The sequence below is a fragment of the Cibotium barometz genome, chromosome 3 (genome assembly GCF_041138505.1).
Source record: "Cibotium barometz isolate CiBa-2024 chromosome 3, ASM4113850v1, whole genome shotgun sequence".
NCBI classification, from domain to species: domain Eukaryota; kingdom Viridiplantae; phylum Streptophyta; class Polypodiopsida; order Cyatheales; family Cibotiaceae; genus Cibotium; species Cibotium barometz.
The window spans coordinates 46,371,894-46,397,590 of record NC_141048.1 but is presented as its reverse complement, the minus strand read 5'-3'; the positions used below and the strand labels follow the sequence as shown (position 1 = coordinate 46,397,590).

At 39.6% G+C, this 25,697-nt stretch overlaps 1 protein-coding gene across 1 annotated transcript; it reads right to left on the bottom strand.

The window, feature by feature from the left end:
- Window positions 1-22,177: 22,177 nt before the first annotated feature.
- LOC147640139 (mannan polymerase complex subunit mnn9-like) lies at window positions 22,178-24,511 on the bottom strand. The gene is made up of 3 exons (XM_086777666.1): window positions 24,294-24,511; window positions 24,140-24,179; window positions 22,178-23,410 (listed from the first exon to the last, which is right to left on the bottom strand). Exons 1-3 carry the CDS (start codon window positions 24,443-24,445, stop codon window positions 22,511-22,513), a joined length of 1,092 nt encoding a protein of 363 aa, XP_086633792.1. The 5' UTR covers window positions 24,446-24,511; the 3' UTR covers window positions 22,178-22,510.
- Window positions 24,512-25,697: the final 1,186 nt, after the last annotated feature.

Genomic DNA, 25,697 nt, shown 5'->3' with positions numbered 1-25,697 from the left:
ATTGATTAAAAAATGGTCAATCAAATCTAGATAACAAAAAGAAATAATCCCTAAAGTGTCATTTTTTAAGACAAGGTATGAGTTTTTTGTGTTAGTATTTTGCCGCAGTAATTCACTCGCTACTAAAATTTGGATACACATGCATTGCTACTAAAATTTGGATAACCAATGCACTCGCCTACTACTTAAATTTGGATAAATGTGCAAATACATTGGAATCTACTAATTCACCAATGGATGATGATGATTTGGTTACTATTACATTAAACATATTCAACGGTATCTTCAAAGAGTGTCAGCCATAATCTAGCATAGAGGACTTTTTGAGTAGTGATTTCGCTCCTAAAGTGTCCTCGACTCCTGTGTGAGCTTGTTTGAGAATATTAATGTACTCTTCCTCACACATAGAGAGTCTTAAGATATCATCTCTTCTGTTTTTATAAAGTTTCCCTGAGAGAGAAGCATGTAGGGAGTTGCTACCTTCATAAGTTGTCTCTTCCTTTTAAGGACATTGATCCCTCTAATGGGAATCCATGGCTCAAGAATCAAGTAATCTCATAGCTCCATATTGGTACTAAGGAGTGTTTGGGAGATTATTGGCTCTTCACTCAAGATTCTTGACATATGGTTAGCTCTTATATGTGTTGACCCTTTTCTCACTAAGAACTATAAAATTGGACTCAAGAAGAAGAAATAACAACCTTGTGATCCACCTCGTGGTGTGCGGTTTGCTCACCAGATAGAGTAAGACTTGATAGTCAATGTAAAATATAAACTTATTCACCAAAAGATAATTGTAAAACGTCTTCATAACATAAACCATCGACAAAGCCTCTCTCTCTCTCTTTGGTCACATAGTCATTTTTAGCTCGTTCAACTATCTATTAGTATAGAAAACTAGAAAATCCATGTTTTTTTCTCCTCGTTGAGTTAATATACATCCTATGGCATAAGCTGATGCGTCAATGTGCACATGAAAGATAATATCCCATCTCGGTGCTCTCAAAATTAGAGCTAAGATCATAATTTGCTTTAGCTTGGGGAACACTTCCTTACATTTCTCTATCCATATGAAGCATACCAATAGGGCATATATAGGTCTAGCAATTTTTGCACAGATGAATATAAATCTTTTATAATACCCCGTGTGCCCCATAAACCTTTGGACAGCCTTTAGGCTTTCTAGTCTCTCAAGTTCTAAAATAACTCGGATCTTTCCTTTATCAGTTTGTGATCCCATTTTTGGACACCACATATCCTAGGATTCTACCATGTCTAACCATGAATTTACACTTTTTTGGGTTCAGGCACGAGTCTTTGCACATACTTTGATTACAACACCACAATACCATCATCACGCTGTAAAAATAGAATACCCAAAGAATAATACAACAAGCCTAAATCTATTATCTCAAATGACACATGTAATTTAGCCTTTAAGGCTCAAATCTTCTCCTCATTAGGACCTATGAGCATCATGCCATTAACGTATAAAAAAACAATCTTTACTCCTCTTTACATAGAGGGTAATCTCAGCTGGACAATTGTAAAAACTATTTACAATTAAGTATGTATTTGTCTTCTCATACCATGCTTTGAGAGTACTTTGAGAGCCTGCTTAAGACCATACGCTTTTGTTAGTCTAAATACTTTAGCCTTCTATCCCTTCTAAACAAAACTATGAGGCTAAGATACATAAACCTCCTCATGTAAATCATCATTCAAGAAGGTAGCCTTGATATCCAAATGATGCACATTCCATCCATTATGCACTGCCAAAAATCGAAATAATACATGTGATTGTAGTCATACAAGACATGGTGGGGACAAAGGTCTCATCATAATATATGCCTTTCTCTTTAGCATAACCCTTTGCAAAACAAGCCTTGCCTTGTAGTAGACAGTCTCACTACCATTAGTTTTATGCTTAAGTTTATAAAACCCTTATCATAAGGCAAATTTGCCAAATACCAAGTGTCATTTTTAAGGATTGATCCGTACTCACTTGTGCCCAGATGGTGGTAGAGTCTATAGCCTTTTTTTTATGGATGGAGCCATACTCACTTGTGCCCAGATGATAGAGGTTCTACTTGTTTTTTGAGCTCTATCCCATAAAAATTCATTTTATTGACTTCTCATCTAACTTATTGCATTGTTGCTCAAGCACAAGAGTATAAGCAAGATAACTAAAAACATAAAAATGAGCCACAGAGAGCTTCCTGCCATTCCAAGCTTCATAAGGGGTAATTTTCGGCCAAGTCCTTGGTGAGGCATCTATTTTAGCACATAAGTGACACACACAACTTCCTCCAACCAAAAAACATGAGACGAATCTTGGCTTTTAACCATGCAATGTGCCATCTCCATGAGAGATTTATTCTTTCTCTTAGTCTGCCATTTTGCTAAGGCACCATTTGTTGACGTTTTATGTCTCTTTCACTTATATATGTATGAAACTTCTTTGATATATATACTCCCCCCCTTGATCTATGCAAAGAGTGACAACTTTTTATATAGACACATTTTTCAGCCATAGAGATAAAGTGTCTAAATCATGTGAAAACCTTTAGGTGTGGCTTCAATAAAAGTCACAAAGTAGAGATATTCCCAATCTATAGTGTCCTCATAGGACCATGTGTGCCATTATGTATAAGATAATTTTTGGAAAACCCTTACTAATATATATTTTGAAAATGATGCTCATTGAATCTTACCTAAAATACACCATACACATACATGTTTGTTAGCCCTCAAGCTTTGGCAACTCTAATACCATCTCTTACCCTTTTAAGGTGCAACAAAATGCCAAAATTCAAGTGACTAAAGAGCGGGCATGCCATAGCTCTACATCACTCAACCATAGGATGTGTGATAGTAACTGAATAAGCACTACCAATATCTCATACCTATCCAACCTATAAAGGCCATGGGGCTTAGAGTATTGGATACCATAGTGATGTCTCCATCACTCTGGTCATGAATTGTGTACACCTATCATCAATGAATGTGACCAACTTGTAAAGCCTGTGGCTTAAAGTACTAGATACCATAATCATATCTTTATCTCTCTAGTCATGAACTGTGTACACGTGTCATCAATGAATCTGACCACACTAAGCATATCCTAGCAATGGGAGAGATTGATAACAAAATTCTTTCAATACTTGAACAAACAAGAATTTTGAGAGAGTGATTGTTCCCCCACCATTTGTGCAGTAGAGCACAACCTTACCAACTCCTTTCATTGGATATAAGAAGTTATTTTCATATGTGGATCAAACTCAAGGAAGGAAAACAAATTACATTGGTGCTTAGCACCACTGTCAAAATACCATACTGATCACTGACATGCATATATAATGGACACAAGGGTCATAACTGTAGTGCATAATGAATGCCTAATCATCATCTGTATAGATTATTAACTCCTTTTTAACACTTGGTGCTAATGCATCATCCATAGCCATGCTTGACCGGGGGGGATAAGCCACAACCAACTTGGGCCAACAATGCTAAATGATGGTGTGCATGCCTCTTGTCAAGAAAGGCCAAGGCTCCAAGCATGAATAAATACATGTCCATGTTGCATAGGCAAGGAGAGGGAGAGCAAAATGGAGAAAAGAAGGACGGGTGTGCAAAGCAACGCCAGACCTCAGATAGTAGTCGGACAAGTGGGGTCAGACAGCACAGGTGACACGTGGCACTAACACATCGCATTAATGATGTGGCAATGGTAATAGAGGCATTGATGACATGGCAATGGGGTACAACTAGCCGACAGCAATACTACTAGCAAGAGTTTACAATAGGTCACATGGCTGTGATTTGACGTCTTCATTCTTAGCCACATCTTGTACTTGAATTTCAGTTGTATTATTTCTTTTTTGTACATAATACAAAGCAACAGTTTAGGACTCTTATGTGTGATGTATGTGTGATTCCACCACACTCTTCTTTCTATTCCTAGAAAACTCTAACACTGTCACATGTACACACATGGCCATATCCAATCCTCCGTCTAATTCTTGATTTAGGCATCAGTTTAAGGCTAGTCTAGGGCATCATACAGGGCTCAAGAAAAGATCTCCATGGACATTTGTAACTATTTGGCTCTCCTAGCTCTATTTCACATGATGGAACCCATGCCTGAACACCAGACATGTGGAAGAAGACATCGAAACAGGGATCATATAGTTTGCTCAAGAAAAAGCACGAGTCTTGGTCAAAAAGCAAGAAAAAAACAAAAAGTCAAACTGAGTTGACCAACGAGCCAGGGATACCATTGGTAAGAGGAGACTGAACCGGACCAAAAAGCTAAATGTCGCGTTTCCAAAAAACCAGCTCCAAGGCCAAAAAGCAAGGCCTTGAAGTTAGAAAGGTAAAGCATAAAAGAACCTTGGAAAAGCTGGTCATAAGTTGAGTAATATTTTATTATATTATGTGAAAAAGGAAAAAGCAAAGCATAAAAAGGCAAAGCAAAAGCATGATGGCTTTTGGGCAAAAAACAGGGTCTCTTACAAGTATAAAAGAAGCTCTTGAAGGGGCGTCATCAAGGATAAGACGTGAATATCATCAAACAAGGACAAGACGTGAAGATTATCAAACAAGGCTTGGGGTTTTTATTCATCTCGTGAACATCAAGGGGATGGCCTCCATCGTAGAAGAGAGAAGCTCATCGCCATCTTCATCTCATCAAGGTTTTTTTTTTTAACATGGAGTCTCTTCTACTACCGCCAGCCTTCTGTTATCTATGCACCGCTTTGTGAGTCGTTTGCAACCACTTATTGCCACCATATCTACTATTGGAGCTGTGCACATTTCCTACCTCCACCAATACCTCTGCCACCAGATCCACCTCCGACTGCCTATGCCAGCCCCCTATGCAAAAAATAGCGGGTTCTGGTGGGACATTATGCTTGTACGGCATCGGATGATGCAGGTGAAACTTTGTGAGTGGGTCCATGCAGCTACTACCCCTCCACTTGCAAAGTTTCACCACCATCAAATGCTGTATGGGTCCCCTATGCAAAAATATCAAGTATGGGTGGAGCATCATTATCATACAGTGTCCGATACGAGTGAAACTTTGCAAGTGGGTCCATGGGGCTGCTACCCCTCCACTCACAAATATGGGTGGAGCATCATTATCATACAGTGTCCGATACGAGTGAAACTTTGCAAGTGGGTCCATGGGGCTGCTACCCCTCCACTCACAAAGTTTCACCACCATCGAACGCTATATGGGTGGGACGATGTGTTGCACCCGCTATTTTTTGCATAGTACCCAAGGAGTCTCTTATGCAAAAAATATCAGGTTTGGGTGGGCCATCATTATCGTATGGCCTCCGATGTGGGTGAAACTTTGAGAGTGGGTCCATGGGTCTGCTACCCCTCTGCTCGCAAAGTTTCACCATGGGGGGGGACAGTGTGTTGCCACCACCCATTATTTTTTGCATAGTGCCCAAGGGGTCCCCTATGCAAAAAATAACGGGTTTTGGTAGGGCATCACACTCATACGGCATCCAATGTTGGTGAAACTTTGGGAGTAGGCCCATGGGGCTGCTACCCCTCCACTTGCATATTTTCACTACCATCAGACGCCATATGGGTGTGACGGTGTGTTTCCATCATTATCGTACAGCATCCGATGTGGGTAAAATTTGCAAGTGGGTCCATGGGTCTGCTATCCAACCACTTGCAAAGTTTCATAACCATCGGCGGATATTAGGTGGGCGGGATGGTCTGTTGCCACCCGCTATTTCTTTGCATAGTGCCCAAGGGGTCCCCTATGCAAATAATAGCGGGTTTGGGTGGGGCATCATGCTTGTACAATGTCCGATGTGCAGGTGAAACTTTGTGAGTGGGTTCATGGGGCTGCTACCCCTCCACTCGCAAAGTTTCACTGCTATTGGATGCCAGATGGTGTAAGATTCCTCCCTCCCGGCTTTTGAGGTGTGTAGGTGTAAGAACGTCCCCTTCTGATCTTATAATTATTCCCCTCTCTAAAATAAAAGAAAGATCTTGTTTTACCCTGTTTTGGCCTAGAGAGAGAAAATGTCTAGGGGGAGGTAATTCAAAATTGAGATATTTTTTGATATAAAAATCCTCCTAGTTTCTAAAATGGTTTCCCTTGAAATAGAAATTCAAAAAGAACTTTCCAACGTGCAATTGGAATTAATTAAAAATAGGTATAAAGGACCTTAGCCTAAGGGTCCAGATTTTCAGAAATTTTTGAATTATGCTCCAATTAAGATTCCTATGGACCAATAAGATTAATCCAAATGTATGGAGGAGATAAATTGAAGAATAAAAAAAATCTCCCCAAAAATGAGTAAATACTCACATAAGATGAAGAGTCGACTAAGGACAAGATTATTAGTTAAAAAAGAAGAGATATTTAGAGGAAATGATGCATTTTTGACACCTCAGTGTGGGGATTTTTCCTCATGAAGGAGGCGCCTATTTCACATGTGTGGAGGAGTTTTAAACTCATAAATAATGAGATATTTCATCTCTCCTCTCTCTTGTTTCAACTAGATCCAAAAAGTAAGCTAAATTGACCTAAAAATGGTCAAAAATTGACCAAATTGATCTAGAAAATTCTAGAACCAGTTTGCTTGGTTAATAGTGTTTATGCACTGTTACTCTACTCCTCCCCAGAGCCAAAAACATTGGTGGCCACTCTTGATCCAAACAAGAGTAGAACCCTCAATCCCTCAAGCCAAAGGAAAGCTTACAATACTCTATGTAAGTTAATAATTCTACTTTTTTTTTAATTCTAATCTATGGTTTTCTGATTTCTTGCTTTTTTAATGTGAATATGGATGTTATGCCTTGATGAAAAGGCCACCCCCTTCTGTTCATTAAGAATCTAGCCTTTCTTTATCCTAAAATGAGTAACAAATAAGTTAATTAAACTTTTCTTATTGTTTACTCTTTAGAAAGTGAAAATTGAGTAGATTAGAGTACTTTACTTCAAATTGGGATTATATTTTAAATTGATGTTAGAATGTAAAAATTGAGAAATGGTCAGCCATACAAAGGAGGTTATGGTAAAATTTTCTTAAATTTTGTAGAACTGAAGTTTATCATTAGGTTATTCTAAAAGAGTAATTCCCTCCGTTTGTGCATTCTAAAAGATTTATTTTTATATCAAAAGTTTTATTCTCATTAAAATTAAATTTATGCATAGAAAGATACATAAAAGATTTATTTTTATTTTAAAAGTGTTATTCTCATTAAAATTAAATTTATGCGTAGAAAGATGCATAAAAGATTTATTTTATATCAAAAGTTTTATTCTCATTAAAATTGAATTTATGCATAGAAAGATGCATAAAAGATTTATTTTTATTTCAAAAGTGTTATTCTCGTTAAAATTGAATTTATGCATAGAAAGATGCATAAAAGATTTATTTTATATCAAAAGTTTTATTCTCATTGAAATTGAATTTATGCATAGAAAGATACATAAAAGATTTATTTTTATTTTAAAAGTGTTATTCTCATTAAAATTGAATTTATGCGTAGAAAGATGCATAAAAGATTTATTTTATATCAAAAGTTTTATTCTCATTAAAATTGAATTTATGCATAGAAAGATGCATAAAAGATTTATTTTTATTTCAAAAGTGTTATTCTCGTTAAAATTGAATTTATGCATAGAAAGATGCATAAAAGATTTATTTTATATCAAAAGTTTTATTCTCATTAAAATTGAATTTATGCATAGAAAGATGCATAAAAGATTTATTTTTATTTCAAAAGTGTTATTCTCATTAAAATTAAATTTATGCATAGAAAGATGCATAAAAGATTTATTTTTATATCAAAAGTTTATTCTCATTAAAATTAAATTTATGCATAGAAGGATGTATAAAAGATTTATTTTTATTTCAAAAGTGTTATTCTCATTAAAATTGAATTTATGCATAGAAGGATGCATAAAAGATTTCTTTTTATTTTAAAAGTATTATTCTCATTAAAATTGAATTTATGCATAGAAGGATGCATAAAAGATTTATTTTTATTTCAAAAGTGTTATTCTCATTAAAATTGAATTTATGCATAGAAGGATGCATAAAAGATTTATTTTTATATCAAAAGTGTTATTCTCATTAAAATTGAATTTATGCATAGAAGGATGCATTAAAGATTTATTTTTATTTCAAAAGTGTTATTCTCATTAAAATTGAATTTATGCATAGAAAGATGCATAAAGGATTTATTTTTATTTCAAAAGTGTTATTCTCATTAAAATTGAATTTATGCATAGAAAGATCCATAAAGGATTTCATTTTATTTCAAAAGTGTTATTTTTCTTAAACTTGAGTTATGCATAAATAGATGCGTAAAGAATATTTATATCAAAAATTAGAATTCTCTTAAATTCTATGAATAGAGGTGAATAGATGTGATGAGATAAGATGTGAATCAGATAGATAATTAGATGGATGGATATGATATGAATAAAAGTGATGAAAATATGAGGTGAATAGATGTGATGAGATAAGATGTGAATTAGATCGATGTGATGAGATAAGATGTGAATCAGATAGATCTGAATCAGATAGATGTGAATGATTGGATGGATGGATGTGATGTGAATAGAGGTGATGAGATGTGAGGTGAATAGATGTGATGAGATAAGATGTGAGGTGAATAGATGTGATGAGATAAGATGTGAATCTGATAGATGATTGGATGGATGGATGTGATGTGAAATAGAAGTGATGAGAATATGAGGTGAATAGATGTGATGAGATAAGATGTGAATGATTGGATGGATGGATGTGATGTGAATAGAAGTGATAAGAATATGAGGTGAATAGATGTGATGAGATAAAATGTGAATAAGATAGATGATGATTGGATATGGATGAATGTGATATGAATAGAAGTGATGAGAATATGAGGTGAATAGATATGAAGAGATAAGACGTGAATCAGATAAATGGGAATGAATGGATAGATGGATGTGATAAGAATAGAGGTGATGAGAATGAGAGGTAAATAGATGTGATGTGATATGATGTGAATTAGATAGATGTGAATGAATGGATGGATGGATGTGATGTGAATAGAAGTGATGAGAATGTGAGGTGAATAGATGTGATGATATGTGATGCGAATCAGATAGATGGGAATGAATGGATGGATGGATGTGATGTGAATAAAGGTGATGAGAATGTGAGGTGAATAGATGTGATGAGATGTCATGTGAATCAGATAGATGGGAATGAATGAATGGATGGATGGATGGATGGATGTGATGTGAATAGAGGTGGTGAGAATGTGAGGTGAATAGATGTGATGAGATGTGAATAGAGGTGGTGAGAATGTGAGGTGAATAGATGTGATGAGATGTGATGCGAATCAGATAAATGGGAATGAATGGATGGATGGATGTGATGTGAGGTGAATAGATGTGATGTGAATCAGATAAATATGAATGAATGGATGAGATGTGATGTCATGTGAATCAGAACGTAAATGAATGATATGGGATGTGAGTGAATGTATGTGATGATAATGGATGTGAATGTATATGTGAAAGAATTGATGTGAATGAGTATGTGAAAGAATGGATATAGATGTGTAGTATGTGAAAGAATGTGATATGATGGAAAGAGATGTGATGTGTCATAAATATATGTGGATGTGAATGTGATGGATATGAATGAATGTGAATAAATATATGTGGATGTGAATGTGATGAATATGAATGAATGTGAATGTGATGGATTTGAATGAATGTGAATATGATGGATATGAATGAATGTGATGTGATGGGATGTGAATCGGGATAGATGTGATGGGATGTGAATCGGGATAGATATGATGGATATGAAATGAATGTGATGTGATGGGATGTGAATCGGGATAGATGTGAATGAATGAGATGTGAGGTAAAATGAATGAGATGTAATTTGGTCTGAGTGGATGAGATGTGAGTGAATGTGATGTGGTCTGAATGGATGAGATGTGAGTGAATGTGATGTGGTCTGAATGGATGAGATGTGATGTGAGGGAATGTATGTGGTCTGAATGGATGAGATGTGAATCAATGTGATGTGATGAGATGTGGATATGGGTAGGTGCGAGTGGATGAGATCTGATGAGGATAAATTGAGGAAAGATGTGATGAGATGAAAATAATGTGATTGGATGAGAATAGGAATAATGTGATTGGATGAGATCTGATGAGGATAAATTGAGGAAAGATGTGATGAGATGAAAATAATGTGATTGGATGAGAATAGGAATAATGTGATTGGATGAGAATAGGATAATGTGATTGGATGAGATCTGATGAGGATAAATTGAGGAAAGATGTGATGAGATGAAAATAATGTGATTGGATGAGAATAGGAATACTTATGAAATGGTTGTAGAATTAAATAATGTGGTTTGATGTGGAGCAATGTGGAAAGACGAGAGTTCGTTATAGAAACTGTATTTTTGGACTGTTTTTAAATGACTGTTTTATGTCAAGAATGCTGGAGAAGCATTTTGACCGTCTTATGAATGAGGTCGTGGAGACCTAATCTGATAAAGTTGCAACAGCTGATGGAGAGTCAATGGAGGACGTCTCGCGTAGCAAGGTCGGTAGGTCACCTCTACGAAGGATCCTAGAGGGTGCTGACCATATGGTGCTCGGGCTCTGGGTCGCTGCTGACGATACCCACGCGTGCGTCGGGGAAGATATTGGAACAAGGAGTAAGAGTTGTTTTCTGAATTTGGGCATGGATTTGGTTGATTGACCTTGCTGGTCCTCCTCAACGGATGAGTCCATGGATTTGGTTGATTGACCTTGCTGGTCCTCCTCAACGGATGAGTCCATGGCTCTTTTATATGGATCCGTTGGTTGATCTTGTTGATCTTCAACGGAGATTCCATTTTTTATATGTGAATATATTGTCAGTTACTATGAGCTAGGAACTATCGAAAAGGCCCCTGAGTGGACAGGTGGTGAGCGTTCTGGTTGCCAATGATGCCATAGATATACTGATGAAGGAATGATTGGAAATAAACATTCAACCGGAGATTTTGAGGATTATGATCAGTGACACAATGGTTTCATTAAATGATTGTTTTTAAAGATAGTTGATTCTGTGAAAAAGGCAATTTCATATTGGGTGTGTAAGTGGTGTGACTAGTTTTAAATTTGCATGAATATCTGGCTAGGGGGCCTGGGAACTCTTTTCCCTGGTACACGGGACAAAACCTAACCAAATTCTTAATTGGATCCCATCACTGCAGTGGTTGGGCGGTTGGCTAACCCACGGGACTGGATGGGGTTAGGTTGGACTGATGGATCCCTAAACTTAGACTCAATTCTGTTATGGTATGATAGATGAAGTAAATCCCAGACAAAAATTGTTCTATGGAAAAGAATCAACGGCTGTGCCTCTCAATGAGGAAAAAAGCGTTGGTCTCTATGATCCAAGTGCAATCTTTTCCTTGATCTGACTATGGGACTTATGGGTTTGGTCAAATCAGTTCAGTTAGTTAAGGCTTTTGATTACGTTAGAGAAAATTTATCCTAGAGGAATTGCCCGTGCTTGTTGCCGGGCAAGGGAAGTTTTTCCGGGTTTGGTTTTGGAAGAACCGATGGATTAGTCTCTTGTCCGGATATCTGTGGGCGAGGCCCCGAGTGTGGGACCTTGCCTCGTGCAAGAAGTGCTACTTTTGCTGCTGCTAGCACCCCTGAATTCGTTGCACGTGGGGTCAGGGATCTCACAGATGGGCAGGACAGTGTGTGCCGAAGGGGTTCTCTATGCAAAAAAATAGTGTGTGCCGAAGGGGTTCTCTATGCAAAAAATAGTGTGTTCGTGTAGGGCATCATGCTCCTACGGCCTCTGATGCAGGTGAAACTTTTCTCGTGGGTCCATGGGGTTGGTACCCCTCAACTCGCAAAGTTTCACCCCCATCGGATGCTGGATGGATCGGACGGTGTGTTACGACCCGCTATTTTTTTCATAGTGCCCAAGGGGTCCCTTATGCAAAAAAATATCGGGTTTTGGTGGGGCATCATTATCATACTCCATCCGATGCAAGTGAATCTTTGCGATTGGTTCGATGGGTCTACTACCCCTCCACTTGCAAAGTTTCACCACAATCGTACTCCGGATGGACGGGACGGTGTGTTGCACCTGCTATTTTTTGCATAGTGCCCAAGGGGTCCCCTATGCAAAAAATATCGCTGCTCTGAACTGTTTTTGTTTTGTGAAGACTGTTGATCTTCACCCAAGTTCTTCTCTTCAATGATCAGCATTGACACCAAATTTGTGAAGTTGGGAATATTCTCTCGAGTTTGGAATATACATCTTGAATGCCTTGTATTGTGGCTCGAGACCATGTAGACACACTTCCACCTTATCATCATCATCAACTGAAACACCAATTGATGCAAGGGATTCCACAATTCCCTTGATCTTCAAGGCATAATCATTCACATACATATTCTTCTTCTCCATAGTATAAAGCTCATTCTTTCACTAAATCTTTCGTACCTTGGTGTTAGTTTCATACAGCTTCACCAAGGTTTCCCATGCCTCCTTAGGTGACTTGGCATCCTGTATATGCGCAAGTGATAAACTTCGTCGAGGGGAGAAATATGCTAATTACTCCATTGAGGACAGGTACTTACTCTACAAGGGTAGAGTATGAACTATTGGTGGCTTTCGGACCCAAATTCTTAAAGAAAGTCATGATAGTCCAAGTGCGCGTCATCCCGGGATTCAGAAGACCTATGCACTAGTAAAAAGATAGTTTTATTGGCCTAGTTTGTTTAAGGACGTCTAGACTTATGTGCTGAAATGCAATAAGTGCCAGGTTAATAAACACGAACGTCTTAAGGTTGGAGGACTACTCCATCCGCCGCCGTTGGAGATTTCTCAAGGGAAATGGAAAAGCATTTCCATGGATTTCATTACCGGTTTACCCAAGACGAGTCGAGGGAATGACTTGGTGTGGGTAGTAGTGGACATGTTAACTAAAATGGCAAAGTTTATCACCACGAAGAAAACTGTTAAAATGCCAGAGTTGGCAAAACTCTTTATTGAACATCTCTACAAGCTATATGGCCTACCTGCCGCACCGCAGATATAGTGTCGGATAGAGATAGAAAGTTCAACAGTCATTTTTGGAGGGAAGTCTTCAAAAAGTTGGATACTACTCTGAGTATGAGTACGGCAGATCATCCGGAGTCTGATGGTCAAACTAAAAGAGTTAACCAAATTCTAGAGGATATGTTGCATTCTTATGTTAGTAAGAAGCAATCTAATTGGGAAGAGTACTTGCCCTTATTGAAGTTTGCCTATAACAGCTCCAAACACTCAGCGGGGCGTGACGACTGGATTTACACCATTCATATTATTGTATGGATTCCAGCCGAGATCTCCGATGGCTGTAGGCCTAGAAAAGGAGAAGATTCAATCTGTCAAGGATTTCCTTGAATATTTGAATGATATGCTCAGAGCCACACGTGAGAGCATTCGTAGCGCTCAGGATCACGCTAAAACTTATGCAGATAAAGGACGTAGAAAGGTGACCTTTGCAGAAGGTGACTTTGTATTCCTCAAGATTCCTGCGCAATCAGAAACCATGAAAATGGGAAAGTGTGATAAACTTTCTCCGAGATATTGTGGTCCTTTTAAAATCCTTAAGAAGATTGGGGACGTAGCATATAAACTTGAGTTACCGGAGAGTTCTCAAGTCCATCCTGTCTTCCATGTCAGTAAACTGAAGAAATCAGTTCACGGGTTAGCAGTTTCTCCAGAGATTTTGGTGGACTTGATAGAGCCACCAAAGATACCACATGAACGTGAAAAGATTCTAGAGTATCGTGACAGACAAACCCGACATAAAGTGTACCAGGAGGTACTTGTTAAATGGACAGACAAGGATGAGGAGGCAACTACTTGGGAACACCTTAGTGCAATTTCCAAGAGGTTTCTCCAATTTGTTTTCGAGGACGAAAACTCTTCTTAAGGGGGGAGTAATGTCACGTAGGCTGTAACGCCTGTGACCGACGGCAGACCGGATGGCCAACCAAACGAGGCTTTAGCGTCTCAGCCAAAGCACCGAGAACGTGGCCATTCGGGGTTCAGTGGGAGAGGATGCCCATGCGGAATCATGGGCGGCCAGGCTAGTGTGGATGGCAAGCCACACACTATATAGCGTGGGGGGTGAGGGGCAATCCTCATTCTTCGTGTGTGGCTGGGTGGTGAGCCAGAGAGGCCGTCCCCTCCTGTGGTAGCACCCGTAGTGGTGCTACGGTGATCTAACAGGGTCCCTCTATTTCTAGTTGGGTCTATTATACTGAGTCCTATTTAACTCCTCTCTTGGGTTAGGGTATTCTTCTGGACTTTTGGGAAGGGTTTCTCATGTTTTAGTCTTGGTTTGTATCATCCTTCACCATGGCTTTCTTGGCCATTTCCTAGAGTTTGTCTATCCTATCCATCAGGATGGATCCACATTCCTCGTTCTTCGTCCAAAGTGATTTGAATAGGAGGTCTCGAAACATCTTTGATTTCTATATATCTTGGACCATCCTTTCGATTCCTTGTTTGTTTGCACCTTTCGTCCCTATGGGCTTGTGATGTTTTTTGGGCTTTCCCCCTTGATTCTTCTACTTTTCCCACAAGGATTGGTTCATCGAGGTTTTCCACTCCACGTTCTTCTTCTAAGGTAGTTTCAATGGAGGAATCTAGAACATCATTAAACTTAAAATAACCTTGTAAGTCCATGGGGTTTTTCTCCTTGGTCTTGCTCACCACCTTAAAACTTTGGGAAGTTCTTGGTTTGAGTGGTTCTATTGTAGGCTCGTTTAGTGCCTTCCCCTTGTTACGGTCCCTACTTTGTTTTTTTCCCTTTTTGCTTTTAGGGGTTTTTGATAAGATCGTGGAGAGGGCTACCTGATCTTGCTATTGCTTAGATTGGGCCTTTGTAATGATCTTCAAAGGTACTTCTTTTTTGTCATTCAAAGAAGACATCAAATGACACATTTGACTATCCCCAACCCCATGGTGGGGGTTGAAAATGTCCTCCTGGAAGGGTTTAGATTTGTTAGCTTAAAACACCCGCACCCAAAAAAGAAAAGAAAAAAATAGGATTATGTGTGCAACATATCAACACAGGTCTCCATGTTGCCACATGGCATTGATGTCACATCATCACTCGAAAAAAATCTTGAAAAAAATGAAATAAAAATTAGGCTTACATGTGCCATGTGGCAATATAGGCCCACATTATCACGTGGCACCGGATGCCACTTCATCACCCTAAAAAAATCTTTTAAAAAATTATGGTTGTATGTACCACGTGCCAGGCAAGCCCATGCTGCCATGTGGCACCGAGTGCCATGTCTCATCAAAAAATTACTTTTTTAACTACTTTATTATAGAGGAGAGAGAAAGAGAGAGAGAGAGAGAGAGAGAGAGAGAGAGAGAGAGAGAGAGAGAGAGAGCTTATGAAAACCTCCCTCGAGAAGAGAACCTAACTGGCAAAAAGAGTCAGAAACATAACTAAAGCTAGTAAAATCCCAAGAATCAATTGGGCTCCACATCTCCCTCCAAGATACAAACATTCCTCAACCATGCTAAAATCAAGCAAGATAAGAGATGCCCCAGAGGTCACATGCCACGGTTGGCATTGTTCGATAATCTAAAATTTCACCTTGAAGGTACACAAGCACTGTCATGCTTCACTCCTTTCCACCGCCATCACCGATGCTTCAAGCAAACGGGCCAATAGTAGTAGCTAACTCTTTAAAAATACACCCAAGCAACACCCGTATCTATTCGATCATATCCAGTGAGCCACCCATCGCTCATAGTTTACCAACGTATATGCCATATTGGGTGTCCTAAATTCTTCCACTCTCATGGACAACCCAACCTCATTCACACCCGCCTTTATGAGCTAGCCTTGCAACACTCAATTTCCTATCTCAAACCATGTGTAAGAGTCGAAGAAAGTAGACAAATATGTGTCATAAATAAGTGTTGAAGAAAGTGGTATGTAGGAATTTTCACTGAAAGGAGCTTCTACATAGGCCCACCTTTTTCCCGGCAATGCCCATGCACAACACCTACAATATACACACATGGGCTCTGCATCTAGTAGACACATGAATAGGCACTGATATCTCAAGCACCTACTAAGCCTTTTATCATTCATGAGGGCCAATATATGGAAGAGGAATTGGGGAAGTTTTGTATTAATACCATGGGGATATTACCTATGAGAGCTGCAAAATGGATGAGAAGGAGATGCGCAAGCGTGTGTATGACTAAGAGATGATTGCTATTTCGCATGCCATCAAGAAGTGACATCATTACTAAGTCACTTTATATAATAAATGATGATCGACATATTTCCTCTCTAAACCAAAACTATTCCTAAGTAAAGAAGGTGGTTTAGTAACCTTGCAAAATTATGATTTTGCAAGGATAATGTCACTCTATCAAGAATGTGGGCATGCTCTCTACGGCTATTTTTGAAGTACACAAAGATGTTGGGTCATGGACATTCAAGAGGAGTATCTTTTGGATGATGAGGTGTCACAAATGGTGCAGAAGTTATAGCATGGTACTCGTCATTTCATGTTACAAAATGGTCTCATTTACTACAAAGATAGAGACTACCTTATGCCTACATCAAATAATAAGAAAATGGTGATGGAATAAATGCATTATTAACCAATGGCAGGGCACTTGGGTCTACTCAAGACCTTTGACAAGATAAGGAAGAGATTTTATTGAAAAGGGATGTGGGAGGGCATACATGCTTTTGTCACAAGATGTATGCCTTGTTAACTCGATAAGGTGATGGAAGAAACCAGTTGGGACTTCTGACAAGATAAGGAAGAGATTTCATTAAAAAGGGATGTGGGAGGGCATACATGCTTTTGTCACAAGATGTATGCCTTGCCAACTCAATAAGGACATAAGCTCGATGGATTAATTCAACCTTTGTCTATTTTGGAGGAAAAGTGGAATCACATATTTATGGATTTCATTATAGGTTTTCCACACACAAAGAGAGGTTGGGACTGCTTATATGTGGTTGTGGATAGGTTGGCAAAGGTGACACATTTCACCCTCTACGAAGGTCAAGTACACACTATCTATAGTTGCAAGGCAATTTATGGATCATATATTTAAGTTGCATGGTGTACCACAACAAATTGTGGGTGATCGGGATGTCAATTTCATGAGTTGGTTTTGAAGAACTTTGTTAGAGATCATAGAAACCAAGTTGACGCTATAAGCACTACTTACCATCCATAACAGTCCTCTTGGTGGTTAAGAAAGCAATTGTCCTCAGTTGCGTAGCTTATAAAACCTAGTCCATAAATTTGACAAAAGAAAAGTCCAACAAACCAGCAGGGTTGTGCACATGGTACATTAGATTATACATTACCAATAAAATGTATTTGGCAAGTCCTACCAAAATCATCAACAACAAGATATGCATGTTATTAAATATATATATATATATATATATTCTCAAAAACAATAACAGTTGGTAGTAAGAAGCATACCCGTCATACCAAAAGCCCGATATTGTTGTTAAGATATCAAGCATCTTGATCCATTGTCTTATATTCATGCCATATTCATCCTGGCTAATGAGCAACACATGCTCACACTCTCTCCAACTATACTAGTTGTCCACCATCACACAATGTTAGCAACTCACAACTACTAACACCGACATCAATCATGAGTACTAACCCGTACTCAAGTCCAGTTTTCTCTAAGCCATGGGCATCCCCAATGACCCCAGAGGGTGATCAAACACATCAGATCAGTGCCTCTTTCCCGAGAAAACAACTGTCATCTAGTGTGTGGCTGAGAAAACCCTTCTTGGTAATTACTCACACCATATCACCACCATCATGTCCCAGCCATTTCGGCTTACGAGCACAAAGCCTGTCAATCTCACCAACCTATACAAGGTTGTCCATTCAACCACATTCACATTAGCAACACATGCTAAAGTTACACGACAGTACATAAGCATTAAATCCAACACTTAGTTCCAGCCATCCCTAATTTCATATGTCCTACACATGGAATATTCGAAATCACCCAAGTGCCATGCTTCAAACATAGTGATAATTAGGCATCCCCAATTAACCACAGAAGGATGGACGGATAAACTGTGACATGAATAAGTGGGTGGAAACTTGAGACACTATTGCCATGACACTCAAAGTGTGTGGGATGAATGATTGGCTCTACTTGAGTTCGCCTATAGTAGTACTCATCATGAGAGTATTGGCATGTCGTTTTTTGAGGCATTGTACGGTTACAAGGTGATTGCACCTATGATGGTTGTCAAGCAAGAAGGAGTGAATCCAAATGCAAAAGAGGAAGTGGAGAGAATGCATGCTCTTCTCAGACAATGCAAGGCAAACATGAAGCAAGCTCAAGTGCGGACGAAGCATTATGCTAATGCCCATAGGAAATCTTTGGAGTTTCAAGAAGGAGATCGGGTGTTTTTAAGGATCCATAAGTCAAGATATGGGTCTCTCAAAGGGAACACCAACACCAAATTAGCTCATTGCTACTATGGTCCATACAAGGTTTTGAGGAGAGTGGGGAAAGTAGTATATCAATTATTACTTCCAACGATCACTAATATCCATATGCCTCACTTAAAGGCTTACATTGGACCCAAAGTGCAAGTTCATGATGAACTACCTCCAATGAATGAGGGAATGCTTGAATATATACCCAAGAAGATCTTGGACATGAAAGAGAGGGTACTTCGTAAACGAACCACGGTGGAATACCTTGTTGGATTACCCAATTTATAAGCTTCATGGCAACCCGCCTCAATGTTGGAGAGAGATCAAGGGTTGTTAGATGCATTTGGGGGGAGAACTGATGCTTGAAAACAATGAGTATACTTGAGCTGAAATTTTCTAGGACTCGTTGTTTGGACATCCCTCTTCTTGATGAGCATGGATTGAGAGCTTGCTGAAATTTTTTAGGACTCACTATTTGGACAGACCTCTTCATGATGATAATGGATGAGCATGGGTTGAGAGCTTCATATGGGCTATGTACTATCATGGAGAGCTTGTTGGCAGATGTTTTGAGAGCATTACATGCAATTTATAGCCATATAGAGATGTATGGGTAGGGATGGTTTGTAACACGGTGGACTTAATACCCATGTTAATAAGCATACAAGCTTAGGATATATGGGCCAAAGGCCATGGGACATGGATAAATGATGTGAACATAGAGCTAAGAGTCAAGGCCACAAGGTTGGACATTAAAAATGAAGTGTGAAATGGAGCTCTAGTATATAAGGCAACTATAAGTATAACCATGTACCTGATCATTTTACTAATCAAATATTAATCATCTTCTTGCTTTGAGCAAGTTTCTATGGTGGTACTCCCTCATGAGGGCAAGCATGTGGTACTCTATGGATTGAGTGCAATCCCGTTCTTTCATTGCGTGTGCACGTACACGTGTACACACATGTATATATATATGTGTGTGTGTGTATGCGTGTATGTATGTATATATATATATATACATATATACAAGTACATACACGTGTGTCTGTGTATGTGTTTGTTTGTGCGTGCATGCACGTATAAAAGAATATATATATATATATGTGTGTGTGTGTGTGTGTGTGTGTGTGTGTATGTATGTATGTATGTATGTATGTAGAAAGCTAAGGTTGTCTCCAATTTTGCCACTCGGTGTATATATATCTATCTATCTATTTATCTATATACATATATGTATATGTATATAAATATAAATATATATGTGTGTATATGTATGTACCTATTTATATATTGTATGTTTGTGTCATACATACAATATACAAATAGGAGACACATACACCGAGTGCTTTCTACCACCCATAAGTGTTTATAGCAAGTGAGTTTCTTTTTGCACAGGCCTGCATAGGTGGACAGCAAGGAAGGGGTGTCCATTTGGCTTTTCAGCATGTATAACGATCATCAATTTGATGTGGAGTGGGTTGGAAGCCTAGGTGACAAAGGCCCATGTAGCGTTAGTAGGAGAAGACCGAGTCTAAACTATGCGCTAATCAAAAAAGCAATTTGCTTAATTGCTCATTGCATTGATTAATCAAGAAATTAGTTCTAAATCAAAAGATAAAGCAGGTTATGTTGAGGTTTTTTGAAAAGCAAGCTTTCAGGCTACACACCCATTAATTAATTTAATGGGTCTATCGAACAAAAGTCATGGATGGGGACAAGGGTTTAATCAAACTGTTACACTCACAGAATATGATCCTTGGTGAATACAGGACTGGACGAAACTAAGTTCCCTCTCTCCTCATCAAGCACATTGAAAATTCGCTCTCTCCTCATCAAACACATTGAAAAGGCCCCTCTCTCTATAGTCATCAAATGCAAGCAAACATTCTCTCTCTCTCTCTCTCTCTCTCTCTCTTACGTAATCCAAGATCGCAGATTGCATGATCCACCCGAGTTCAAGTCCCACTGTTGGTCGTATATGCCCTCGTGTTGCATTCTACCGACGTTAATACCTCTCTCTATCTATAGCATCGCGGCACATATGCTCTCTCTCTCTCTCTCTCTCTCTTTCTTTCTTTCTGTGGGGGCTTGAAAGATGTGAGGCACAAGCTTTTAAAGCCCTCATCGGAAACCTCCAGAAGCTGAAGCATCCAAAATGCACCCTCCCCAATCCTCCACGCACTACGGCTTTAAAAACTTAACATTCCCAAGGTGCCTTCCCCTCACTCATAAGGTTCTCTCTCCATTCACCAAACTAATTAATGTAAAAAAACCTTTGGGACCCATATTTCTGGCCAATATTTTCAAATGAAAAATGCCCTTTCTTCCCCATAGAGGACTATTGGAATTTGTGAACCTCATGAATAAAGGAGCCTACACAAAAGACCTATTATATTTAATTTTAACTTTGTAAACTTTATTTTCTAATTCTCTCAAATTTTCTGCAAATTCGAAGCAGATTAGCTCAAAAAATCTGAAATTCTAGAAAAAGAGACCCACAAATTAGCAATTCTAGGAAAAGAGACCCACAAATTAGCAAGTTTTATGATCTGTGAAGATTCAAATCAAGGTGAAGGCATGGTCATCATCAAGGCGTTATCAGAAGCAACCTTTTCTATGTTTGCCAATTTCTCATTGAGTAAAGGTCCTTCATCATAAGTTAGTGTATGATCATGTGAAAATGAAGGGGCTTACAGATCACTACTTGTCCTCATCATAGACAAGCTTGCACCTTCATAACCTTGCTATAATTGCAAGAATTCACTTACCCAACGTAACCGGGGAAATCTCCCCCGCCCAAGCTCGCAGGGATGGGGAGTCTCCCCTGTCCCCTGTCCACTCACAATTCTAGGAGAAAGCCCAGAATTTCAGGAGGATGGGTATGTCAAGACAGTTGATAGGCTCTTTACAGACAAAGCCGCGCCCGTTCAACAGGCAGGTCTTGGATGAAGGAGATCCCCCACTGAAAGAGCATGGGCCATCAAGATGGGCACTGCAATGGACGGGGGTTCATCTATAAACCCCCTTTATTCTCATCATAATTGAAATTGCTTTGAATAATGTGAGTAAATAGGCCAAACATATAGTAATAAAGAGATAAAGTAACAAACTCTCTAACTCCACCTTCAACTTGAAAGAGCTTGTTCATTGTAGCTTCATGTGAGTGTTGGCGGCAGGTGCTCATAAGGGCTTGACAGATAATGAGTTATAAAGGTGAAACCATAGGCATGAATCTCATTGAGTGCACCATATGAACTTGAAAAGACCCTAAGGATCTGGTCCATTACAGATCTCACAGAGATCCTCATAGGGGAAAGTCATAGTTCAAACCAACTCACCGAGGGGCCATCATGACAGATATTAGCAATAATAGCACGTGAGACATCAAAAACCCCTTTAACTTTCCACCGCGTATGCAGAATGTCTTAGTTGTGCTATACTCTACAATTAAAATACAATGCCATCCGTTCAAGATTACATAGTAATGAGGCTGCAAGCCACATGCATAGCAACCACTTCCAGCGGTAATGCCAGGTTTTTGTCTTAGGGATGTATAAGTAACATATCCTGCACTGCCGTACAGATGGACAAAGGATGCTTAATTATAACAGCACATTCACACCTTGTGCCTTGAATGCAAACAACAATGCTACTTGAATAAAAAGAAATAGTCAAAATGCATTTACTGATACAGCTAAGGCGAGGGAAGGGCACATTGATTTCACAAGAGATGCCTCTACAAGAGTACATAACCCCACACGGAACAATTATGTTTATGGAGCCCCATTTTTATTGCTGTGTTAAGGGGTGATGATAGAAGCACATATGGCCAACCCATACACATTGATGGATGCATTGCAGAGGCCAAAGGATTACTTTAAGATGTATGTTGCACATTGGCAACCACTGTCCAATCCCTGCCTCTCTGTTTTGCCATGCATACAAACTGAAAATTTTGGTGATCTAGTGGAAAGTAATGTAATTCGGAAGGCCCCAAGGCTGGTAACCCATGGCAAGAGAAAGTTTGGCAAGAGCTTCCGTTTCTATGGTTTTCTCAAATGGTACAGGCAAGAATATTAAACCCTCTCTGTGAAGCCGGGCCCGAACCAGTAGAACAGTTCCTCCAACACCATCAAGCTTCACTATGTTTTCACTGACCCCTCTTAAATCCCCTAAAATCAGCCTTCCAGTCCTGTAGGAAGAGTAGCCCTCAAACACAACATCTTCCTTCGTCTCTTTCAAAAATTTCCGAGACTCTGGTGTCTCTTGCCAATTGTTGCGGTCATAAGGCCTTTCCTGTCCGTCATTGGATTTCCAAAAATTATTGGGTGCTATGATACTATGATGAGGGCCAGTGAAAACAATAAGATCCTCTATCAATGTGGAAGGATATGAAGAAACATCCGAATCAATCCAAAGAACCCACTCATGCTCTGGACGTATGGTAGACATTAAAAGGTAGTTTCTACTCTTGGCAAGGACGGCGCGTCGACCCCGCTGAGCTCCTAAAGAATGAATATCTGCCCATGAGCTTCCAGGATCATAGTGAAAATCTTGCCTGATCAAAGTTATCCTTTTGTATTTCCTGCTTGTAATTGCAGCTGATTGGAAATGTGACTTTACCATGTCATAGGTGCCATCTTTGCTGTCAGACACAAGGAAACCAAGAGAGATTTTGCTGCTGGGGTATGAGAATGAATGTATCAGGCGAAAATACTGTTCAAGATGGCCAGTTGCCTGCTTAAGTGGTGTTAGAAGTAGAATTTCTGGGGTAGATTTAAGAGCAGTGGAACCATTGACTTCGTCAGCCGACTGCGGAATTTCATAGAAATTCCCAATCTCATCTGATTTGGTAAGCAGGTTCTGCAGAGACGGTGAAAAAAAAATGTGGGTGTACATGTGAGTTTTGTAAATTAAGGTGAAAATGAAAAGTGAGTTGTGCAGAGAAAGCAGAAAAAGAATGTTGGTTGTGCAAAGATGATGGAAAAGCATGTGGATTGTGCAGAGAGGGTGGAAAAACATCTGAGATGTGTAGACAAAGGTGTTAAATATGCAGACAAGGTAAAAAAACATGTGGCTTATGAAAGCAAAATAAAAAACTAGAAGTGGGTTTTAGAGGCAAAGCAAAAAAAACATGGGACCCTGGGTGTTAAAAGAGGATTTAAGAGAACAGTTTCTGGAGTATTAGTAGATCAATGCAGTTCAATAATGCAGAACTGTTTAATTAATGCAGAGAAGTTGAAAAAAAACGAATAAGGGTGAGTGAGTTCAGCAGACAAGGCGAAGACAAGAAGTAGAGAAGGCCCAAAAAACAAGTGGGCTATACAGAAAAGGAGAAGAAAACAGGTGGGTTCAGCAGAGAACGTGAAAGAATGGTGCCCCATTCAAAGCACTTGCTTTACACAAATTCGAGTGATCGAGTTCGACCTAAATAACGCATTTTAATTACACAGGTTTTTCCTGATTAACGAAATTAATAACACGAAATTGCCTGATTAACACAAATTTAATTACAGAAATTTGCCTGATTAATGCTCACTTCTATCACAAAAATTTGCAAAAATGCAATTGATTTTCACAAAAACCACTCACCGGGCCGGAGGTGTTTGAATAAAAGCTATGGCCGAGGTGCCTGTACACTCAGAGAAAAAAACTGTATGCAGGTTAGCTCACGGGTAGCAAAATTGAGGTGAATAAATGCGAACACCAAAAAAAGAAGAAGAAGAAGAAGACAGTGATGTGGTACCTGCGGCCGTAGTAGTAAGAGGCGATGGGGGAGTGGCGGCTGTCGAGAAGTCCCGTTGCAAAGAGGAGGGACAGGAAGGCTAGGAGGACGATGAGAGAGGCAACAACAAGAGATTTGGATGCCATGCCTTGCCGACATACACACAAACACATACAGACACAAGAATAGGGTGCTCACGGAGTCAACCAAAGTCTTCCTTTTTGTTACGAGCCTTCTTTTGTGTGAAAGAGAAAGGGTTATTCAGAACATTTCGTTTTTCTTTGTTTTAGTTGTATATTATCGTTTTAGTTGTATTAATTAAGTGGCCACTTCAATAATTATTTTCTTTCTAAGCCTACTTTTAGAAGGCCACGCTGGCTTGCCTACCTCCTTTTACCAGCTTCCACAGCCGCTCGTCACGCCTACCTTCGCTTGCCTATCCTCCCCTCACCTGCTTGCTTCCCCTAGCCGGGTCGCCTCCCCCACCGTCCCCTCGCCTGCTGGCCGCCGCTGGATTTCAAAGCTTCCATCGCTACGCTGTCCATGGCTAGATACTGCCTGCACAGGTGCCCTAGTTCCGCATGGGTGGAGGAGGTGGGGGTAGGGATAGGGAGAGAAAATGAGGAGAAAACTACCCCAAGCTGCCTGCTTACACTCCTACTGTTGCTGGCTATGGCAGGACTGCGAGCTTTTTCGCTTCATCACGAAGAAGAAGAGGAAGGCGGACCTTGTCCCATTCTGTATGAGGGCAGCCAATGGCCCAATATTTCAGCGCGTTGGGAACCATCGTGGACGGGCCCAACAAATGCAACGGCTCGAGCCCACAACCTAAATCAATGACCTCTTACCGGGGGCGCTCCCAGGCTCTCGTAGAATTCAACCGTCTCCTAGAACCCCACATAAATCTACCCACCACCAGATCCACGAACTCGTCGAAAGCAAAATCAACGCTCATGATGTTGTGCAACACCGTCATGCCTCTCGTCGACGAATATATCCCACTCATTAAGAGAGAGAGAGAGAGAGAGAGAGAGAGAGAGGGCAGTATGCAGGTGAGGAGACGAGACGTTGCTAGAGAAAATGCTTTGCACCAACAAAAAAAGGGACATTTGTCCAGCATGCATGCAGCTACATTTTTGCCATGTGTCACTCGCTCGTGCCGCCTAATGTCTTAACATTAGCAAAATCTCAACCCCATTCAAACAAATTAATTAATAGGGGGCCAAAAAAGATTTTGGATGCATATTGAACTTCATAAGAGGACATTTTGTTGATGTTATATTAATTAACACCCACTATTAATTAATACCCGCTATGTGCGGGCATTAATTAATACAATGGTACACAATCAAGGTCTCATTTTAGCAACCACCTGCCCCCTTCCACGTCTCACCCTTCTCCTCCTCGTCGACCTCCCCTCCTCCT